The 19,841-nt window shown below is 42.6% G+C and overlaps 1 protein-coding gene across 4 annotated transcripts in view; it reads left to right on the forward strand.

Moving 5' to 3' along the window:
- The window catches only part of LOC118166082 (connector enhancer of kinase suppressor of ras 2-like), a 182,454-nt gene that overhangs the window by 29,485 nt on the left and 133,128 nt on the right, over positions 1-19,841 (forward strand). Inside the window, exon 1 of one of the 4 annotated variants that reach the window (XM_035324686.1) lies at positions 11,324-11,568. The exons of 2 other annotated variants lie outside the window; for them this stretch is intronic. In XM_035324686.1, coding sequence (XP_035180577.1) covers positions 11,469-11,568 — 100 coding nt within the window. In that variant the 5' untranslated portion in view covers positions 11,324-11,468. Of the gene's footprint in view, positions 1-11,323; positions 11,569-19,841 lie in introns of those variants that run through there. One more of the 4 variants, XM_035324687.1, reaches the window with a different exon arrangement.

A 19,841-nucleotide genomic window follows, 5' to 3' on the forward strand; every position in this document is an offset into this window, starting at 1 on the left:
CATCCTGGGTATCACTCATTTCTCCTGCCTTCTGATACAGTATTTAAATATTTTTCCATCCTGGGTATCACTCATTTCTCCTGCCTTCTGATACAGTATTTAAATATTTTTCCAGAGTATAGATTGTATGTCAGGGCTGAATGGAGGCCTGTGTATTTATTACTGCTGGAAATAACCATAGATTTCTTTTGCTGATAATAGTTTTAATTCTAGCCATTTGTCAGTGTCTGCTCCCAGTTTGGAAGTGTGGCTAGTTAAAAATGTATGTTGAAAGATCTGCTGGCTACTTTCATTTTAGAAGCTGGGGCAGAAACCTTCTTGCTCTATAAATATGAGTCTTGAGTCTTGCAAGTAGCCTCATTTACTATACCTCTTCATTTTTTAAATCAAGTTTCCGGATACAAGATTGATTTTGCACATTTTTATATTGGGGCTGATATAGTTGGAGAATTCTGGTCAGATATAATGAACGGATTTAAGAACAAATAGCTTTTTACAAGGCTAATGGGGAGTTATGAGTGAAAATAACAAAATAGCGTAGGGAACCCGGCCATCTTATAAAAAGCAGAGAAACACAGGGGTCCTGCGTAATTGATTTTTCATGGCTGCATTAAATACCACTTTGGTGCTGACTTACTGCCTGATTGTATGGCCAGCAGACATCTGCAGACAATTTTGGCAAATTCTACTGACATTTATGTCCCATATCTGAGGAATTCTGCTGGACATTAGCTTTAATGCACGCGCTGTAAAGCATTATACTTGGGAGAATTGTATGATTGTGTTTATGCAACATTTCCCTCCAAAATTGGGAGCACTATGTATAATTTACCAAGTGCCCCATTAGGTATTATATTACTCTTTTCTGTGCTCGTTCAAACATGGAACTGAGCCTTGATTTGTTTTGAACACTGCAAACTCTCTTTCATGTTCCTGCTGAGCTAGTGACTATTTTTGTTTTTTTAAGAAAAAGCTGACATGAAGTTACCTTTGAGGATGTGGCTATGAGCGTTGCAGGTGACGAACGCAGAGCGCTGGTTTTAGATCTCCTTGTTAACAGCAAAATGTATTCAGGAAGTGTCAATAATGAGCTTGCTAATAATGTAACGGGAAGCTGACGCGCAGGTTGATGTACCCACTTCTATTAAAAGTTTCAATATAATTTTTGAAATCCTGTTTAATTATGAAAGATGAAATGCTAATGATAACATCTTCCTATCAGACCTGCTCGAGAAATCTTAGATGGAAGAGAAATGAAGGCTTGACCTCGCTCAGGTGCAGGCTTTTGTCTCCATTATGTGGTTCTGCCTGATGTCTTTTTTTGAGAGGATAAATTCAGACAGCTCCTCTCTGAAGGTGTGAAAAGTGTGGTCATTGGAGATCCTTGGAACTGCCCAGTTGTTACCTGCTCAACTACGAGGATGATTAGTTAGATTTAGACCAGAGTAAGCAGGGACTTGGAATACCAAGTGCTGAATGCTTATGTTAGAGCAATTTTCATTTTTAAGTTGGTTTAAGCACAAAGCTACCTTAGGTGCCAAAAAAACTAGTTTGTAAAGAAAGCAGTTCAAGAGATACTTTTTAAGGAATGCTTTATCAAAATTACGGGTTTCATTTCCAGTAGAGTACTACATTGCATACACGACAATAAGGATAGCACTGTTTAGTTTTAGGGCGATGAGGAATTAAATTTATTTTCAGTGGATAAAATGAGCTCATAAACAGGAGACCTACACTACATTTTCTCTGAGCAGAAGCACATAGCTCTTGTGCTGTTTAAAAGAAGAAAAGTGGTATGTCTTAGTCTTATATGAGATATTCACTAGAACTGTCCTTCTCAAAGGCTTTCAGGTGTGTTTGAGAGTCCCAGCTAATGAATAGAGCATTCCAACAAATAGTTTGGAAAAGCTATGAAAATCCCAGTTTAATTTTGGTTGATCAAAACATCAGAGTCAAGTATTTTTACAGCCTGGATGGATTTTGGTCATTTTAATGCAGAGAAACTATACATAATTCTCTGTAATTGCTTTGTATCTCTTCAGTGGTTTTGACAAGCAAGTTTTAGAAGTGCTTATTCAATATCTATAACTCCACGTATTTCTGCCACAGTATATGTCATTGTGATGGTTTTACTCGGGTGGGCGACCGAGCTCCACCACAACCGCTCTCTCACTCCCCCTCCTCAAAGAGGAACAGGGAGAAAATACGATGAAAGGGGCTCAAGGGTTGGGATAAGGACAAGGAGATCGCGCAGTAATTATCGTGACGGGCAAAACAGACTCAGCATAGGGAGAGAGTAAGATTTATTGCCTATTACTAACGAGCTAGAGAAGTGAGAAACAAAGGAAAAAAAACAAAAGCACCTTCCCCCCCCATCCACCCCCGAGAGGCGCAGGGGAATGGGGGTTATGGTCAGTCTATAGAAATTCTTCTCGGTCCTCTCTCGTCCCCTGTGCTGTGGGGTCCCACCCACGGGATGCAGTCCTTGCCAAACTGATCCGACGTGGGCTTCCCACAGGCAGCAGCTCTTCAAGAACTGCTCCTGATATGGGTCCATACCACGGGGTCCATCCCTCGGGAGCAAACTGCTCCAACCTGGGTCCCCCACGGGCAGCAGCTCCTGCCAGGTCACCTGCTCCTGCGTGGGCTCCTCTCCACGGGCTGCAGTTCCAGCCCGGAATCTGCTCCGGCAGGGCTCTTCCACAGGCCGCAGCCTCCGTCGGTGCAGGTCCACCTGCTCCACCGTGGTCTCCTCCACGGGCTGCAGCATGGAACCCTGCTCCACCGTGGTACTCCATGGGCTGCAGGGGGACATCCTGCTTCACCATGGTCCTCACCACAGGCCGCAGGGGACTTCTGCTCCGGCGCCTGGAGCACCTCTCCCCCTCCTTCTCCGCCTGTGAGGCTGTTCCTCACTCCTCTCACTCTCCCAGCTGCTGTGTGTCGCAGCGTTTTTTTTTTTCCTGTCTTAAATCTGCTCTCACAGAGGCGCAAACAACATCCCTTATTGGCTCGGCTCTGGTCAGCAGTGGGGCCCTTACCAAACATGGGGCAGCTTCTAGATCCTTCTCACAGAAGCAACCCCTATGGCCCCCTGCTACCAAAACCTTGCCACATAAACCCACTACATTCCACCCCTTGCCTCTGTGAAAAGCATATTTAAGAATAACGACAATATTCTCTCATTTTACAATCATCACAATCTTCACAAACTTGACTTACATCACAAAAGAAAAAATAATTCCCCACACCAAAATAAACATAACATCATCACAACACCGAGGGGGACAATTTACACACATACCACCCCTCGTCCCTTCACCACACTAACATGAAACATATTGCTTCACAATTGCTGCTTTCTTAACTTCTTCACAATTATTACATTCGTAACAATCATCCAGTCCATGTTTTGCCCGTTACCTCTCTCAACTATCATCCTTATCTCAAATTCCTCGAGCCCCACGTTGGGCGCCAAAAAGCACTGTGATAGTTTTACTCGAGTGGGCAGCCGAGCTCCACCACAATTGCTCTCTCACTCCTCCCCTCCTCAAAGAGGAAGGGGGAGAAAAGACAACACAAAGAGCTCGAGGTTTGAGATGAAAATGATTTAATTAAAGGAAAGGGGAATGGGGAGAAAAAGAAACAAAAGAAACAACAAGGCCGCGCGGAACCAGAGAGAGAAAGGAAAAAAAGTTATTCTCTACTTCCCATCAACGAGCGATGTTCGGCCACGTCCCGGGAAGCAGGGCCTCAAAACGCGTACCGGTTGTTCAGGAGAGACCCTCCCCCATGAGAGGCCCCCTTTTATTGCTGAGCGTGACATCAGGTGTTATGGAATATCCCTTTGGTTGGTTTAGGTCAGCTGCCCTGGTGATGTCCCCTCCCCATCAATTGCCCACCCCCAGCCTGCTGGCTCTTGGGGGCCTGGAAGGAGTTCTGATGTTGTGCCAGCACCATGCAGCAATAGACACAACACTGGAGTGATACCAGTGCTGTTCCAGCTATGAGTGCAGAGCACAGCACTGTGTGGGCTGCTGCAGGGAAAGGTGACTCCATCCCAGACAGACCCAACACAGTCATTATGGAAAAAAATGTTCCATAATTTTTGAGGTGTGAAGTGGGTAATTGTTCTTGATAACTGTGTTTTAGGCTTCTGTATGTTACTGTATCCTCCATCTAGTAGTATCCTTACGTAAAATCTAGCCTTAATAAATATAGAAGACCATCGTGTTGCTGTTCAAAAATGTCCTAAACTTCCAGTTCTCCATTTAAAAACTGTTCCCTGCTGCTTTGTAGTTCAGTGACAGCAAAACATTAATTAACGTTAACTCATCACTGCTAAGCATGGGCTTGTAAGATCGGTTCTTTTGATCATATATGATAACGCTTTGATGTTGCTGAAACTTCAGTGTTTGCAGGGAAGATAGGTTAAATAACAACTTATCTTTCCAAGTTCCGTTGAAAACATCAGTTTTCAGAGCAGAGTGACTGCTGCTTTAATTAGCAATGGAGACTTCACCCCGAGCTGTGCGCCACTTGCATGCCCCTTCGAGCTCAACAACCGATAGAGCCTCCAGCTCTGTGCAGAGGCCTCTTGCTTCTTTGTATTAGGTTTTGTTTGTCCTGTAAGAAGATGTAAAGAGGTAAGAGTGTACCCTCCAGTTAGTCACCTGCTGTGGGAGCCTGGGGGTTCATGCCCCAGTTAGTGGAAACAAAGAAGTATGCTGCGGCTGAAATATTAAACACTCGGCTACTGCCCTTCTCGGGTATTTCTCGCTGTCCTTTTAGAGTGTAGGACAGAAGTTTTTTTGTAACTTTGGTTTAAAGTTTTGAGTAGAGCTCGTTTTGTGTGTGTGTGGATGAAAGGGGATTAAAGCTCTGCCTGGTGGTGCTTGTGAAAGGCCATCTCTAAATATCTCACTGGTCTACCACAGTCTTCTAGTTGGATATGTTCTCTCTAGAGTCCCACAGCGTTTTAATCATTTCATTATTTGGGAAGTCCCTCTGCAGATCTGGAACCCAATGCTAACTTCGCTGTAGTGTGTGCTGAGCATCCTTGTCCACGTAGAGCTTCTGCTGAATCCTTACGCATCTCACTGCGGACGTTTAGGGAAGCTGTGGGCCGGGGGTTTCAATGTCGCTGTGACATTGGTGCAACCCGTCCCCCTGGGGTCACTTCGTAAAACCTTTTCCTACTGTGAGCCACTTGAGGAAAAAATTGAAAATCATTGCCTCAGAATAAACTGTTCATTATATGAAAAGCAAGGCAGTCCGATAAAGAGAACAAGATCCCGAGGAGGAAGAATCACTGTGTGGAATGATAACAGCAAGTACAGCACAGAAATTCCTTCTTATAGGCCATGTGTCTATATTTAGAGTTTCAGAGCTGTGACAGGTCAGTTGGTTTCATTTCTTCCACTGTTTTGTTTTTAGGGCTTGATCTTATGCTTGTTTTACTCACTGGCAAATCTGTCTGATCTCAGTGGGGCCAAATTCAGGATATAAAGAGATAAAAGATACCGCATTCGATCCCAAACAAAACTGCCTACAAGTGTTTACTTTTTTTTTTCTTCACAGTGCTTTCCCATTTTTTTTTGAATTTTAATCTTGTTAGCAAATATGTACGATTTATTTCTAGCACCAAAGCTATGCACTTGAAATTAAATGACTGAACAAAGAAGAAAGATATAACAGGCTGTAGGAATACCGAGGTTGTAACCGGAGAGAATTCAGCTCGAGAGAATGAGTGTGGGACTTCTGCTTTTTGTCTTTCATTTAGACAATTTTAATGTTTTCCAGTGAAATTTGTTTTTGTATTTTCACTTGTACAACCGAGATAATTGTAGCACTGCTGGTTTTTACAGCCTTTTTCTGCATCTTATTCGTGACATGATGGGGACTTTCACTGACAGTATTTCAGGTGGAGATAATGTTATTGATGCTTTAATTAGGTAGCTCACATAGTAAATGATTTTATCACATACAAAACAGTGGCCAGCCATGTTTTCACACAATATTAATAGGTATTACATAGTTAAATTGAATAGTTAGTCCCATAATCCAAAACAAAAAGTTTAGCTGTTGAACAAAAATCATCTCATTCAGTAACAAAGGTGTTGCCATGTTCCGTTTTTCTCAAATTTACTTACTGTAATGCATTGATTTTACCATGTACGTAAGTGAATCTCTGCTCAAGAGTAAAGATCGTTATTTTACTGTTCCGTGAACACATAAAATACGTTTTCTTATATGATTAGATGAATTAAAATTTAGGTTATATTAATTAAATTCAGATTAATTGAATTCAGAAGGTCCCCGTCTCCCTGATTGTGCTGGTAACAAGTGTATGTAGAGGTTGCTGTAAATGGAATCATTGAAATTCTGTGCTAAAAATGCCTCTCTGTCCTCCTTTTCTTTCTTCAGGGTTGATTTTAAGCTAGATCGTGTCATTAAGCCTGCTTACAGCGTGGCTCCATGCGCACTCTTAAAAGCTCAACAGATGGGGCACGGATCCTGCAAGGAGGGCACGGACCCTCCTGCGTGGGTCCCCTGACGGAGCAGGGGAGGAAGCTCCGTGCAGTCTCACGTTGGAGGAGATGTACTGTGAAATGAAGTGCTCTGAAAGATGATAATAGCCGTTAAAAAGAAAAAGAAAAACAAACAAACAAACAAACAACAACAACAACAAAACAGAACACTTTGTTTTGTTTTGTTCTGTATTTGAGTTGCTGGACTATAAGCAGCTCTGTGCAACTCTGGCTCAGATTCCCAGCTGTTGCAGCAAATGGATAGCATAGCATAAAGCTAGCAGAAAGACAAGGTAACTGACTCAAATAATAAAATACCTATCAACTTCTGTAAATCCTAAGTTTCTTGTGTGGATAGATTGGTGTGGTCTGTACTCCTCTCAGAAATGTTTGACGTAGAGAAGAATTTGCTCTGATCCCATAGCACTGTAATGTTTTTGCCAATGATGTGAATTGCCTTGCATAGTTCTGCTTGTCAGCTTGATTTCTGCAGAATACCTGCAGCCTTAATTAGAGCAAAGTCAACACATTTTAAGAACTCTGAATTCTGTAAAATCTTGTGCTTCATCAGGAAATGAAAATTCAAGCCACAGTCTGTTTTTAAAAATCAAGCCACCATCCTTACCTGATGGAAAATTCTCTCTGGAAGTGAACCTGCATCACTCTAAGCAATGACTGGATTTACAGGGATCCCTTCTTGATTAAAAAAGAAAAAGAAAATTAATGAAAACAACAAAAACCTGTTTTCCTCATTCTAGATTCTTGAAACAATTGTTTTTCATTTCAGTGACAGTGAAATGCATTTAAGTGAAAGAAGAAAGTACTCCTAGGGTCATAGAATAATCCAGATTGTATTGGTAAGCGACGCTGAGAGTAGTATTTTTATAATACTAGGAGAATCTTACACACACATCCCCCACGCTTTAACAATATGATGTTTTATAGAAATGCATTATTGTTATTTTTCCTTTTTCTACTCTTTCATTTTTTTCTCCAAAAGCAAATGACAGATGGAGTATATTGAGTTGGAGCTGGATTGTCCTGATTCTTTAGCTAACCTTATAATATATAACCTTCCATGCTACCCTGGCATCATATGTACGTGGACACAAAAACCCCACAGACTGTTTGTATGTGAACAGCATAAACACAGAGTCCAAATACTTATTCTGGCATTTGAACATAATCTGAGCTGGTAGTGATGGATACGGTGGAGTACTCCGGTCCCTCCGATGCTCCCCTCTTCAAGCCAGGAAGCTGCCTTTTGACATCCAGGGCTCCCGCGGTGTTTACCTGACCACCTGACCATGATGTGTGCTTTGCACAGTTGAGAGCCTGCTACCCACGGCGAGGTTTTCTTTCTGTGGAATAGCCTTGCTGGAAATGCAGATTACAATCAACTAAAAGATTGCATAGTAAGTCAGGGAAGAAAAAGTAAAGGTTCTTGATTGAGAAGATTCAGAAAAATAAAAGCAGAACCCGCCAGAACCTAGACAGTGCTAGTGAGAGTACAGCAACTGCTGTTTAGCTCTTATACGCCTGGTAAAATTTCCATCTTGTGTTTTTTTCCCCACTCAATATCTTCTAAGGATTTTTTCCTGAGGCTTTCAATAGCTGTCTTCTTCTTCTTGCAGGCGTGCAGTGAGTAAAACTGATAACTACACGTATTATTTAAAAATAGTAATGGAGGTAATGAAATTATAATTATGTGATCAATAAATTATGAAAAGTAGAGCTGATGGACTAAGAGCTGGAGTAAAGGTATTCCGAGATGACTGGTAAGGCTCGTGTGCTACATAAAGTCTTGTACCCATTTCCGAAGTGTGTTGTACCTTACTAAAGCAGAATTTTCCAGAAAGGTACATTTGAAAATATTGAAGAAGAGAATATCCATCATTTTTCTAGGGCACCTGCTTCTCTTTAGTGATGGGTTTTCTGCATTCTGCTGGGGTTTTTGTTGGTTTGTTTTTTAAAGAACCTAACTTCCATCTTTTTGTCCAGCTTTAAATTTCAACCAGTTTTTCTCTGCAAAATGAAAGTCCTTCAGTTGCTGATATTTCCTTTCTTTGTACGCATACCCATAGATGGTAGGTGTATCACCTCAGTCTTGTTTTTGAGAAGTTAAATAAAGTGAGATTATCTCAGGATGTTCCTCTAACTTCTGGACCATTGTTGCCTATTTTCTGCATCCTTTCAGATTTACTTTTTAATGTCCTATTGTTATAAGCATCAGGTTTGCAGGACCACTTCACTAGTGGTACATCTGGAGGTGGAATCACTTCCCTTTTCCATCACTACATTCTTACTTATTTATCTAAGGCTCAGATGTTGATTTCCCCATAGGATTGTATCCCGGGGCTCATCTTAAATTACTGGACCATCTCAAGTCTTGTTCAGAGTATCTGATTTGCCTGATGTGTGCCCCCGCTCTGCAGCTATGCCCTACAGTCGTCATTCCCCAATGTGTACAATGTAGTTGGCTGTTTAAAAAATGCACTTCTCTGAATGGGTCAAACATGTTACACGAGCTAGATTGTGCTGTAAATTGCCCGAACTTCATCATTATTTACAGTTGTACTGATCTCTCTGCAGTCTGTCCATCTTATTTGCGGGGTACGTATATTTAGTGCCAGCTGAGATTTTTAATGAAGGACGGAATGAAATTGTGATAATTGCACGTCAAAAATGAACTACCTGCCAATGGATGGGAATAATGAAGACTTATAAAAACTTGCTTCAAAAGAAGCAATGAAAAAAAAAGAGATTGATGATATAATGACGCAAGAAAGGAATTAAATGTGGTTCAAGAATGGCTTGCAAGATGAAAATGAGGCTTTTTTCTCTGTTGCAAAAGCAGACAAGGTGTAAATAAAGGGTGTTAGAACTGGGTAGGAGAGGTAGAAGGAACTGCAGAGTTTCTTAGGTAGTAAAGAGATCAAAAACCTAAGAAAGAGATAATAACTGAACGTAGGCATCCTTTGGCCTGCTTCTCTCCTAAAGATGAATTTCAATACCACTTCTATACGTATTTTATGAATTTAAAATACACAAAAATGTTCTTCAGGGATCAGTGTTTGGATTTGTAGTGTTTGTTTTGTTTTGTGTTTTTTTTCCAGTGATGCGCGCTATTTCCCTGCCTTTGTGCAATATAACTTATGTGAGACACTTCTTTCCCCCCGTTATCAGAGGCAGACTCTTGGTGACTGCAGCCTCAGCAAGGCTAGGTTTCAGGGGTTGCAGTCACTGGTAATTGAATATACAGCGTGTATAGGTTCAAAGCGTTTAACATAGGATCCAGTTTTATCTGTGGCATTTTGTCAGTCATTTTCTGGATATATTTTTATTATAAAAATAATAATAATAATAATAATCTTCCCTGACTCTTGCTAACAGATTGATGATATTCTCCTCATGACCACATCAGAAAGCTTTCTGTGTTGTTGGTGAGATGCAATCACAGTTAGACAAGATCGTTTCCTAGAGGTGAAGTTTTGCATAATGTCTCAATAGCATTATTACTCTAACAGGAATCCCCTGGCTTTCCTTTGGAAGTTAATTAGAGGCTGTGCAGGGAATGAGTCAGACTGAATTGTGTGGCTGAGAGTGTGTGGTGATTACAGAACCAAAATCATACTAATGGCTTCTCCTAGTCTGCTGGTAAAAGCAATTACCGGGGGGTATTTTTACAATAAATCTGAAGCTGTGTAATGTGATTTTAAGAAATACTTTGTCTAAAATAGCATTAAGAAAACAGCATACACAAAGGAAGGGTTGCCTTCCTGCCCTTCCATATCCAGCTGCACATGTTTTGGAGATGACGACTTCAGGACCTGCAACTGGGCAAGGTTTAAAAAATCCTTTACATGGGAGGTGGTGAACGTGCTTCCTAATATTATAGATCACAGAAATCAGTCAAAGTACTTGTAAAACAGAAGGACACACTTCTTGGAGATTCTGACGTGAAGTTTTTTGTGTCCTCCCCTATTGAGGTAAGCGTCGCATTTCAATGCATGTTTTTTGACTCCCACAAAAAAGCAAATTTGGGGATGATGTGAACCGTGAATGAAAACAAGGATTTCGGTGATTTCCTTTCTTTCCATCTAAGAAAAGCCAAGCAAAAAAGGCTTTATAGACTCCTGTGTGGCTTTGACTTGCAAAAGTTGTCCATGGGGGATGGTGATGGAAAGCTGAATATAGCGGACTTCATAGCTTTGCTCATGGCATGCAGTGTATGGTGCAGGAGCATGAAGATAATCTTCCTGTGAAGATTTTGCTCACATTACTAATACTTTGAATAACGGTGTGATGGCTTCAGGGTTCTCCAAGATGCTATCAGAGCATTTATTATTCCATCGATACCTGTGTATTTTACTTCCCCCTCGGTGGAGACTTTTTCAATTTGTCAGTTCCTTCTTTTTATGTACCTGTTGTCAGCTGTGGTTCAACAACACGGTGCTTGTATCAGTTAGTATACTATCAGATTTCTTTTTACACATGTATGCGTTATCAAACAAGGTGAGCATTTCACATCACGGTACTGTGAATTGGCATATTACTCCTCTGTTTTGATATTAGCAGTTGCTTGTCGTTTTAGCTATTAGACTAATACAAAAGTGTATTGATACGGGCCATAGTCCATTACGGCTCCTCCAAAATACTGTCCTGTCCCCAGCTCAGACACCACGTAGCTCTGAGCGCTAAACAATATTCTTTCCTTCCCAGAGAACGTAGCCCTTGTGCTTAATGACTGATTCAATCAGTATTAGAGGAGGAGCAAGCCTTAGCCTTCCTGTTTTAAAAGTGGAATACCTGTCACAGCAGCACCAGCTGTAACCACTGGCTCCTCACAGAGGGCTCTGAGGGCACTAACAAGCTTTAATTGCCCTGACCAGCTTTCCCTGGGGCTTCCACCACCCACCCACTGCCCAAGAGCCCCACATGAGCCCAGCCTGGGCCTTCAGCCCTTCTACACGCAGGTTTGCAGGATTTGCTGCTCTCCAGCCCGGCTCCATGGATGGACTTTGGACTTGGGACGGAGGTAGGGTGTCCTGTGGCTGGAGCTGCTCTGGATGTCGTACGTTGGATGATGTACGTTGGGTCTTGTCCCCAGTTCTGGCTCTGGCCCTGGCCCTGTTCCTGCCCGGCCTCTCAGCGCCCATTCCCTGACTCACCCTGTCGGTGGCTGCCGGACCCTGCTCCCGGAGCCCGGCTGGCTCTGTGCCAGCCACGAGATCTGTGGTACACGTCTGGGGGAGGAAGCAGCTCGAGTTGTGTAGTGCTTGTGCAGTTATGGTTTAAAGGCATGAAGATTACTGACCGGTGTTTCAGACGGGCTGTTTAAAGTCATCACAACATAGCAGAAGAGAAATGAATGCAGCTGACATCCATGTTTTCTTCACAGTGCCGTGATTCATATAAATGTCAGTCGAAGAAGAAAAGGGCATTTTAGGTGCTTTCTCCTTTTTAGAAAATCATTCTTTTTTTAAAACCAGCACTTCAAGGATTATCACAGACTCGTGTCAGTGGCAGGCCGCTCCCTCTGAAGTTTAACTTTCCTAGTCCCTGTGCTGAGTGATGTTGCTGCTGTCTAATCTTCCCGTTTCCTTTAAGGAAGGGAGGGTCTTAGTGTAGGGATCTCTTACGCCTCCTTTCGAAGCGCTACGCACTGCGGTGTGCCTTAACATCTGCGGTGGTTGTTGCAGCGAGCCATGCGGCGCGGTTGCCAGTCACCGTACACCCTGCTGCCTGCGCCGCCCTTTTCTGTTGCGCTTGCTGTACCGTGGAGATGGCAGATCTCTAGGAAAAGTTGAGTAACCTGTATAGGGGAATTAGAGTATATGAATGACATATCTGCGAGAGATTTGATTTTTAAATCATACTCATGATTGTGCAATGACTGCATCTTCATACACGTGCAGAGCTGGAGGTGTTTCTCTGTCTGCCTTTGCCGCGGACGCGTGAACTGGGGTAACGGAGAGGCAGAGCCTCAGACCTCCAGCGCCTTCATGCTGAGCGTGCCCCGCGCTTCCCCCTTGACTCACAAGTTCCACACTCTCTTGCATTTCATATCACTTCAGAATATTACATGCAAAACCTCTGAGGACCAAGAAAGCTTTGTACTTCTTTATTCAAAATTTCAGCTTAAAAGTAGGATTCTCTCCTGGCTGGTTGGTAAGCCCAATTTTCAAGAGGCTGCTAAAATAGCAAGTTGAACACAGTGCTCGATGGGTTTGCTGCAGGCTCCCTACCAAGTATTGATACGAGGCATCCATGTCTCCATAGTTAAAGTGAAGCTTAACAACCTTTTAACAGCTGAGATCTTTGAAGGAAATTGGTGATACAGAGAACCTGTGTGTCACCGCTTTGGTCCGTCTGTCTCCTTGGTCATTCTTGGCTCTGTCATTAGGACAGAGAATTTATAATAAGCTCAGCATAGATGGGGGAACTTTTTGATTGGTTTCAGACTCTCCTTCTTTTCCTCTATCTTTTCATGTTCAAACCTTGCAAACACCTATCTTGTGTTTGGCCAAGAAGGTTCCCAGCTTCCCTCTTCCCCCGTTTTCTTCAGTCAGTTACTCTGCTAGCACGCTCTCTGCTAGCCGCTAATTCAGAAATATCCCTGCACTGCTAATTCAGAAATTAAGTTGCATAGCTTAATCCTGAAATTACTTTAGAGATACAAAAATACAAGCAGGTACCAAATAATTGGTGAGTATCTGTTACCCTGAATTAAGTGCTGTGGCAGGAGCTGACAGGTCACAGATGAGCTGTTATTAGATTTTCCTGCTGCTGTCATTTGATCTACTCATTTTTCATCTGCTAACAATAGAGTTGCATTTTGATAACAAGTTTAATTTATCTGCTAATGATTCATTTCACTGCTTGGATATCTCCATCCATTTAGAAAGCTTTGGCCTGTACACGGTGCGGAAAAAAGAAAAAAAGAGCATGATTGAGTTTAAGTGCAGTATTCATCACAACTATTTTACAAGTAATTGCCTAATTTGAGCATTATAAGCTCCTCTGTTAAACTGTATTTTACATAACATCATTTGTCTTTTGTCTGCTGACTGGAAAATATAATGTTAAAGAACTCCATCACTAGAGGAGATCAGAGCTGTTCTTTACAGGGAGCGTGTCTGGAGCAGTGTCTGAAATGGAAGCGACAATTTATATAATAAATTGCTAGGTGACAGTAACAAATTGTTACAGGCTGTTATTATACTGAAGTAATTCTAAAAAGCCTACCTGAAAACAAACCAAAACAAACGCAACAAAGCCACCAGATAACTTCAAATGTGAGGCAACTGCTAGACAACCTTTTATTGAAATCAGCCCCAATCTGAGAGGGGTAGGAGATTGCAGGTAAGATACAAACCTTTAAAAGGTTGACAAGGCAGGCAACCCTTGTGCTGTTGCAGTGGTTGTGCTGGTTGGGTGGGGAGGATATGTAAAATGAAGACCTGTTTGCTTCTGGGACATCTTTGAAGACCTCCGACTTGGTTCGCTGTTAGCGAGTTGCTGCCTGCCGCCTATGCAGGGCTTCAGAAGGCTTTAGAAAAAATGGAAGGATGCAGGACATGTTTAGCAGAGTGCTCTTTCCCATATCTGAAGGGAGATTGCTCTAAAGCTGGTATTTTGGATGAAATCAATCTGATGTGGCTGCCATGAAATCAGAGGGGCGTTTATGGACATTCCCTTTGTCCAGCAGGATGTCTTTGCATGATGGTCTCTGCAAGCCGTGCTTTGCAGGCTTCTCAACACTATAGTCCTTTGCTTTGCTCCATCCAAAATTCCTCTGGGCATTCTATCTTAATCTTACAGCCTTCAATATCTGCTATTAAATTAATTTGTGTAAAGGGAGAAAAAAAAAATCAAGCAAAAAAAAGTTAAATAATCCAGTAGCCAAATGGACAAGTGTTTGTGGGGCGATTGCTTTTCAATGCAAAAACCTGCTGATTTCTACTAAATTTTGAAATCACTTTTCCATAGCTTCTAATATTTGTTGTCACAAAAGAAGCATTTTTCATCTAATTATTAACATAAGCACGCGGTTACTTTCCCCAGTTCTTGTTCGTTCCATGTTGGAGACGGAGATGTTTTTCCTTGCGTGACAGATCGGCGCACCTGAGCGAGTGGTTTGGCACTTACACGCCTCCTGCTGTCGATGCCTCTGTGGTATTTATAGTCTTAACTGTTTTGCACAAAGATTCACAAAGCATTAAAGTTAACTACAGCATGAGGCAACAGCAGACAGTTTTGTGCATATAACAAACATTGCAAGTTTGCTGGGGAAATGTGATAACTTTGTTACATTTAACAAATCTCTCAGATTGCCCGATTTTCGTGTCACATTATATTAATGCGGTGTAAAAAAGCCTGGTTAACCCAGAATTTCTGCTAGCAGCTCGGACTAGTAGTTGCATATATGCTTAATTCTGTGGCAGGGAATTGAATATTTCCTAAGGCGCCTGAAACTCGACAAAGCAAGGGATAATTCCTGTGAAAGCTTGTAGGAGCAGATGTAGCCAGAACAGAGCTCCGTCCCTGTGGGCTGCCTCACTTGTTCTGAATAACTCCACTTTAGTATTTTCTTATGGATGGGGCTGTCGTAAAGGAAAACCTGTTGATCAGGAACGCTTGAGATTCTGTCATTGCCTCCTCAGTGCTACTATTTCACTTTTTTTTTTTTTTTCTTCTGAAAGAAACTTCTCGGATATAACGCCAGCCGTTTCTAATCAACCTTGAACTGAATTAGAATTACAGTGAGCTGAGCACCCCAAAACGCTCATGTAAACTTTGTGAAGTTTTCTCCCTGAAAAGTCCTCACTGTGCACAGCACAAAGCACCTGGAAGCAGTCCGTGCAGTTCTGCAGCGGTGCTGTGATCAAGTTGTTCTACTGATTTGTTTTCGAATTTCAAAATCTTCCTTGTCAAAAAGAGGACGGAATTTTGCAGCATTTCAGAACAATCAGTTAGGCGGCGTGGTTCTGTGGCAGCCTGCTCTGTCCCTGGGTGGGAGAGTGAGACCCGTTTCTAGCTCTGCCCTGGCCGCCAGGATTGTCTCGGGAAAGCAGCTCCAGAATGAGCAGGCAAAGTGGGGACGTGGGCTTGGAGGCTTTGGGCTTTGAGAAAATCCAATGCGGCGTTCCAGGCTTTTAACATAAAAAGAGAAAATATAAAATATTGAAGAAAGTCGGCTTTTGGAGTGTCCTGCAGTTATTTATATGTGGTAAAATCTAAGAACCAGGGTCGTGCTTAGCAGTAATAAAGCTTGCCAGTAAGGAGACTTTGACAGATTTACAATAGAAGGAGAAATTACCACATCTTTGACTAATTTTAGTATGAGTAAGTTAAAATGGTGAAAATACATCTTCCACTGCACTCAAGATTTATATTTGCCTTCCTCACAGCCCCACCGCGTTGCTGTCTGGAAGCCTCCCAGCTACTGGAGTGCTCGGCTCCTTCCCTTTTGTCCTTTCTTTGCCATTACTGATGACTTTCCTCGCAGTAGCAGTAATCTGTTAATAGTCCCAGGCGGCGTGACCTTTTATATTACTATATTTCATTCCATTTCCAGTGGTCTCGTTCTCAGTCACACCGTTCTTTTCAGACAATATTTCAGTCTTTATTGACACAGCCTTTTAAGTTTATTGTTAATCTGTTTCGTGAGCACACTGACTGCCACAACGATGGAAATGAAAGGAGCAGTTTGGACGGAGTGTGAAAGAAGCCAGCTTAAAAAGGCGGCAGAAAGGAAACGTGCAGGAAGAAGAGAAACTACGCCGCGAGACTCGGGAGGCACCGTGGTGGAGGAGCTACAAAGAGTTTGGAGGTGGATTCCCAGAGAGCCTGGATGCTTTGCAAAAGAGGGAAGGAAGAGCGCTTAAGACCAAAAAAAAGAACAGAGTAATTAAAGGATAATGAGAGTAAGAGTGAAAGAAAAAAGGTAGTCGTGTGTGTGAGAGACAACTAGGCTCTACAAAATGGAACTGGGAGTTACAGGTAAATTTGAGAGCTGCCATAAGTTCATGGAATTTATTATTTTTATTTTATTAATTTGTTAATTAGCCTTTTGAAGGGGATGAATTTTGACCTAGCGAAGCATGCGCATTTCTTGGGGGAGATGACAAGAATGCCACAAACATGATGAGCTGAATTCAAGTTGTTTAGGACGGAATACAGTGGACTGCAAAAAGAGATGGACTGCAAATTGTAATACGTCTGCACCATTACGGTGCTCTCAGCACCACTCAGCTGCACATTACTAGGAGTGGTGATAGAAATAGCAGGGAGCGCTGACACGGCAGGGTGGGAGTGAAATGAACAGGGGAAGGGGAGGCCAAAACCAGAGGTACTGAGATTAAGAAACAGGAGCACAGACAAACCAAGGCAGGATTCTTCAGGCAGCATTTGCAAAATGAACAAGAGCTGTGTGGGAAAACAAGCAGAGTTAAAGAGCAGGCGCCAGAATGTGTGAAGACGTGATGCAGAGTCATTGGGTTTGTTGGCATCAAGAACGTGGTGGGGATGTGATAGACCAAGAGGCTGGAACTTTCCCTGTCTCATTCACAATACTTGGCTGAATTTATTTTGCGTATGAACACTTGAGTAGCACTTACAGCAAATATTGACACGTTTTCAGAAAACAAAGGGCAAAGTGTACGTTACAAGCTTTCCTTTGCCCCGAGACAGCAAAGATTTGGGTGGCTGATGAGGTCGTCTGCCTGCTCCCTTGCACTTCTGGTTAGAGAAAATTCTAATTTTTCCCAGCTAATCAAGCCCTTGCATGAAAACTGTGAGGAGGCATGGTGCCTATTTCTAGTTCTCCCACTGCTCTTCAGTGTGATCTCATGGAAATTGCTTTACATCTCCTCGGTTCGCTTTTCCAACCTGTGAAATAGGGAATTATAATAAGCTGTGAGCTTTGCTACCACGAAGTGCCACGTAAGGATAAGGCGTTATTATTTTAATAATACGTATAATATGTGTAATAATACTGCAGATAACAGGTTTATACATCTGGGCTCTTGGCGGGTTGCTGTGCTGGGCAGGCAGAGCTGTCCTTGGAGCACGTCCGGGAAGCATCCTGCAGCTCTGCACCAGCAGTGCAGGCTCCCCATCAGCTGAAGCTGATCTCACACTGTGCTGCCGCTGATAGCTGTGCTCTTGTCGTTATCCTCGCAATCTGCTGTCCTGTAAGGGGGTGGGAAAAAATATTTTCATTCCCAGCAGTGAGCTGTTGCAAGTCACTGCACAGCTCTGCGGGTGTGAGCGCGGACGCAAGAGCTGGGGCCCAGAGCGCCTGTCGGAGGAAGGTGCCTGGCACTGGGGAGGTGCCTTCCACTCGAGGAGCCCGCTTGTCCTGCTCTCTTCAGGTGAATTTGTCCTGAAGTATTGGGAATACCTTGGTTATTGTTAAACAATGAATAGAAACAGTTTTCTGAGAAGCTACATGGATTTCTGGAAGTTCACGTTGTGTATACGTAGTCATTGTAAGCTTCAACATAAGAAATGGGGTCGTTAATAAGGGCTGAGCTCTGAATTCTGGCCGTGAATAGCTTGGTTCATCTTCATGCATTTTGTAAACTAAAATTCTAATATTTTCTCTAAAACAAATTGATGCAATTTCAAACAGAATTGTACTTCAGTCTGAAAAAACTCCCCATAGCACACTTAGATGTCTCTGTGTGGGAGCAATTGGTGGTTTAGCCTAGCTTTGGAACACGTGCCCGGCCACAGGAGCCGATATTAAATCCCCCAAACTTGAGCAAACTCAGAGATTCACTTTTTTCCCCCTTCTTCTTCATAAGCAATGGCTAAATTCAGCTCTTTGGGTTAAAAACAAATAGTGGGAGAACGTGGCATATGGCCGTTTGCCTAAGAAGCTCTGGCTTGTGTTTCCTGAAAGAAATCGCAGTGTGTTGGCGTTTGCTGTAATTCAGCTGAACTGGGAGCCTGCCAGAACCGAAGCAAAATGTGTTCACAGTACACCCAAAATACAGCCGAAGTGCCAAGTCGGTAGTAACAAGTGTAACAACCTGCTTCAGAACGAAACATGAACATTTCCCAATATGCAAAATAAACTCACTACATACTGGGTTTGGTCTACTTCTCCCACCCTTTTATTTTAATCCATTATTTGAGTAGCCCGTAAGTGACACAGTGATAGTCCTCGGATGATCGCTTCAGCAGAACTGAGAGATTTACTAGGGATTTATAGCTGGAAAGGGGACAAGTCAGGGCGTTTTTTTCCTCTGGTAGGCTACAACACTGGAGAGTTTGTTCAAAGGTGTGGTTGCCACTTCCACAGATCTCCTGGGTGACTTTGAGGAGATGAAAATTCCTGATGCCATAAAGCTGGTGTTAGAAGATTGTGTGTGTGCATGCACTTTTGGTGGCAATAACCACTGGTGTTCACAAACAGGGTGTTTTCCTGGCTCTCGAAGGAGAGGTGGGTGCAGCTCCTCACCTCTGTTGGGAAATCTAAATGGGCTTAAAATGGACAAGAACATTCATTTACGTCCCATCAGTTATCACTCTGATCTATTCTATTCTTATCTTCTTTTTGTCTCCTGATTTTTTCTTAGTCAACTGAAAAGCTGTGAGCTGGGCTCTCTAAAAGGTTACACAGCATTTTCTTGATCAAACTAGCATTTACACACAATTTTAAAGGGTTTTATAATTAGGATCTCAAAGTCTTATTAAAAAGCTAAGGCAAAGGAAGACAAATTATAAATGATGAGAAACCTTTTTTAGTGTGTTTCCTTTTTTCTGAAAGCCAAACCTGCCCCTATTTGAAGGAATGTGACCTTCTGCCAGTAGGTGTTGTTCAGGTCTGCCGCGGCCTGTCCTGGAGTGGAGAACACCTCATTGCATTGGAAGCACTGGAAAATGTAGTTACACTGCCCAAATCCATCTTTACTGAGGAAATTAGGGCACATACCAGACGTACCATGGGAAAAGTGAATTCCCGCAGAGGATTTTTCAAGCTGGAGGAGGATTTAAGTGAGGTATAAATTTTCTGTGCGATGTCCTTCCACAGAGACGTGGATTTCGATCTGTGAAGTTGAATGGGACGATCTGCGAACCTTTGGCCATCGCGGGCTCAGTCATGCAGTGTTTGGTGCTCTCTGGCTCTGCTCCAGCAATGCACTTAAGTTTAATTTGAATCATGTGAATATTTCTGCACAAATCAATTGGAGGATTAGCAATATATGTGGAAGTGAGGCAGGCACTTAAGATCTTAGTTGGATCGAGGCCAGACTCGCAAAATAATCTCTGAAGTGCTTCCTATATTAAATAATGACC

The sequence above is a fragment of the Oxyura jamaicensis genome, chromosome 4, assembly GCF_011077185.1.
Source record: "Oxyura jamaicensis isolate SHBP4307 breed ruddy duck chromosome 4, BPBGC_Ojam_1.0, whole genome shotgun sequence".
NCBI lineage: Eukaryota > Metazoa > Chordata > Aves > Anseriformes > Anatidae > Oxyura > Oxyura jamaicensis.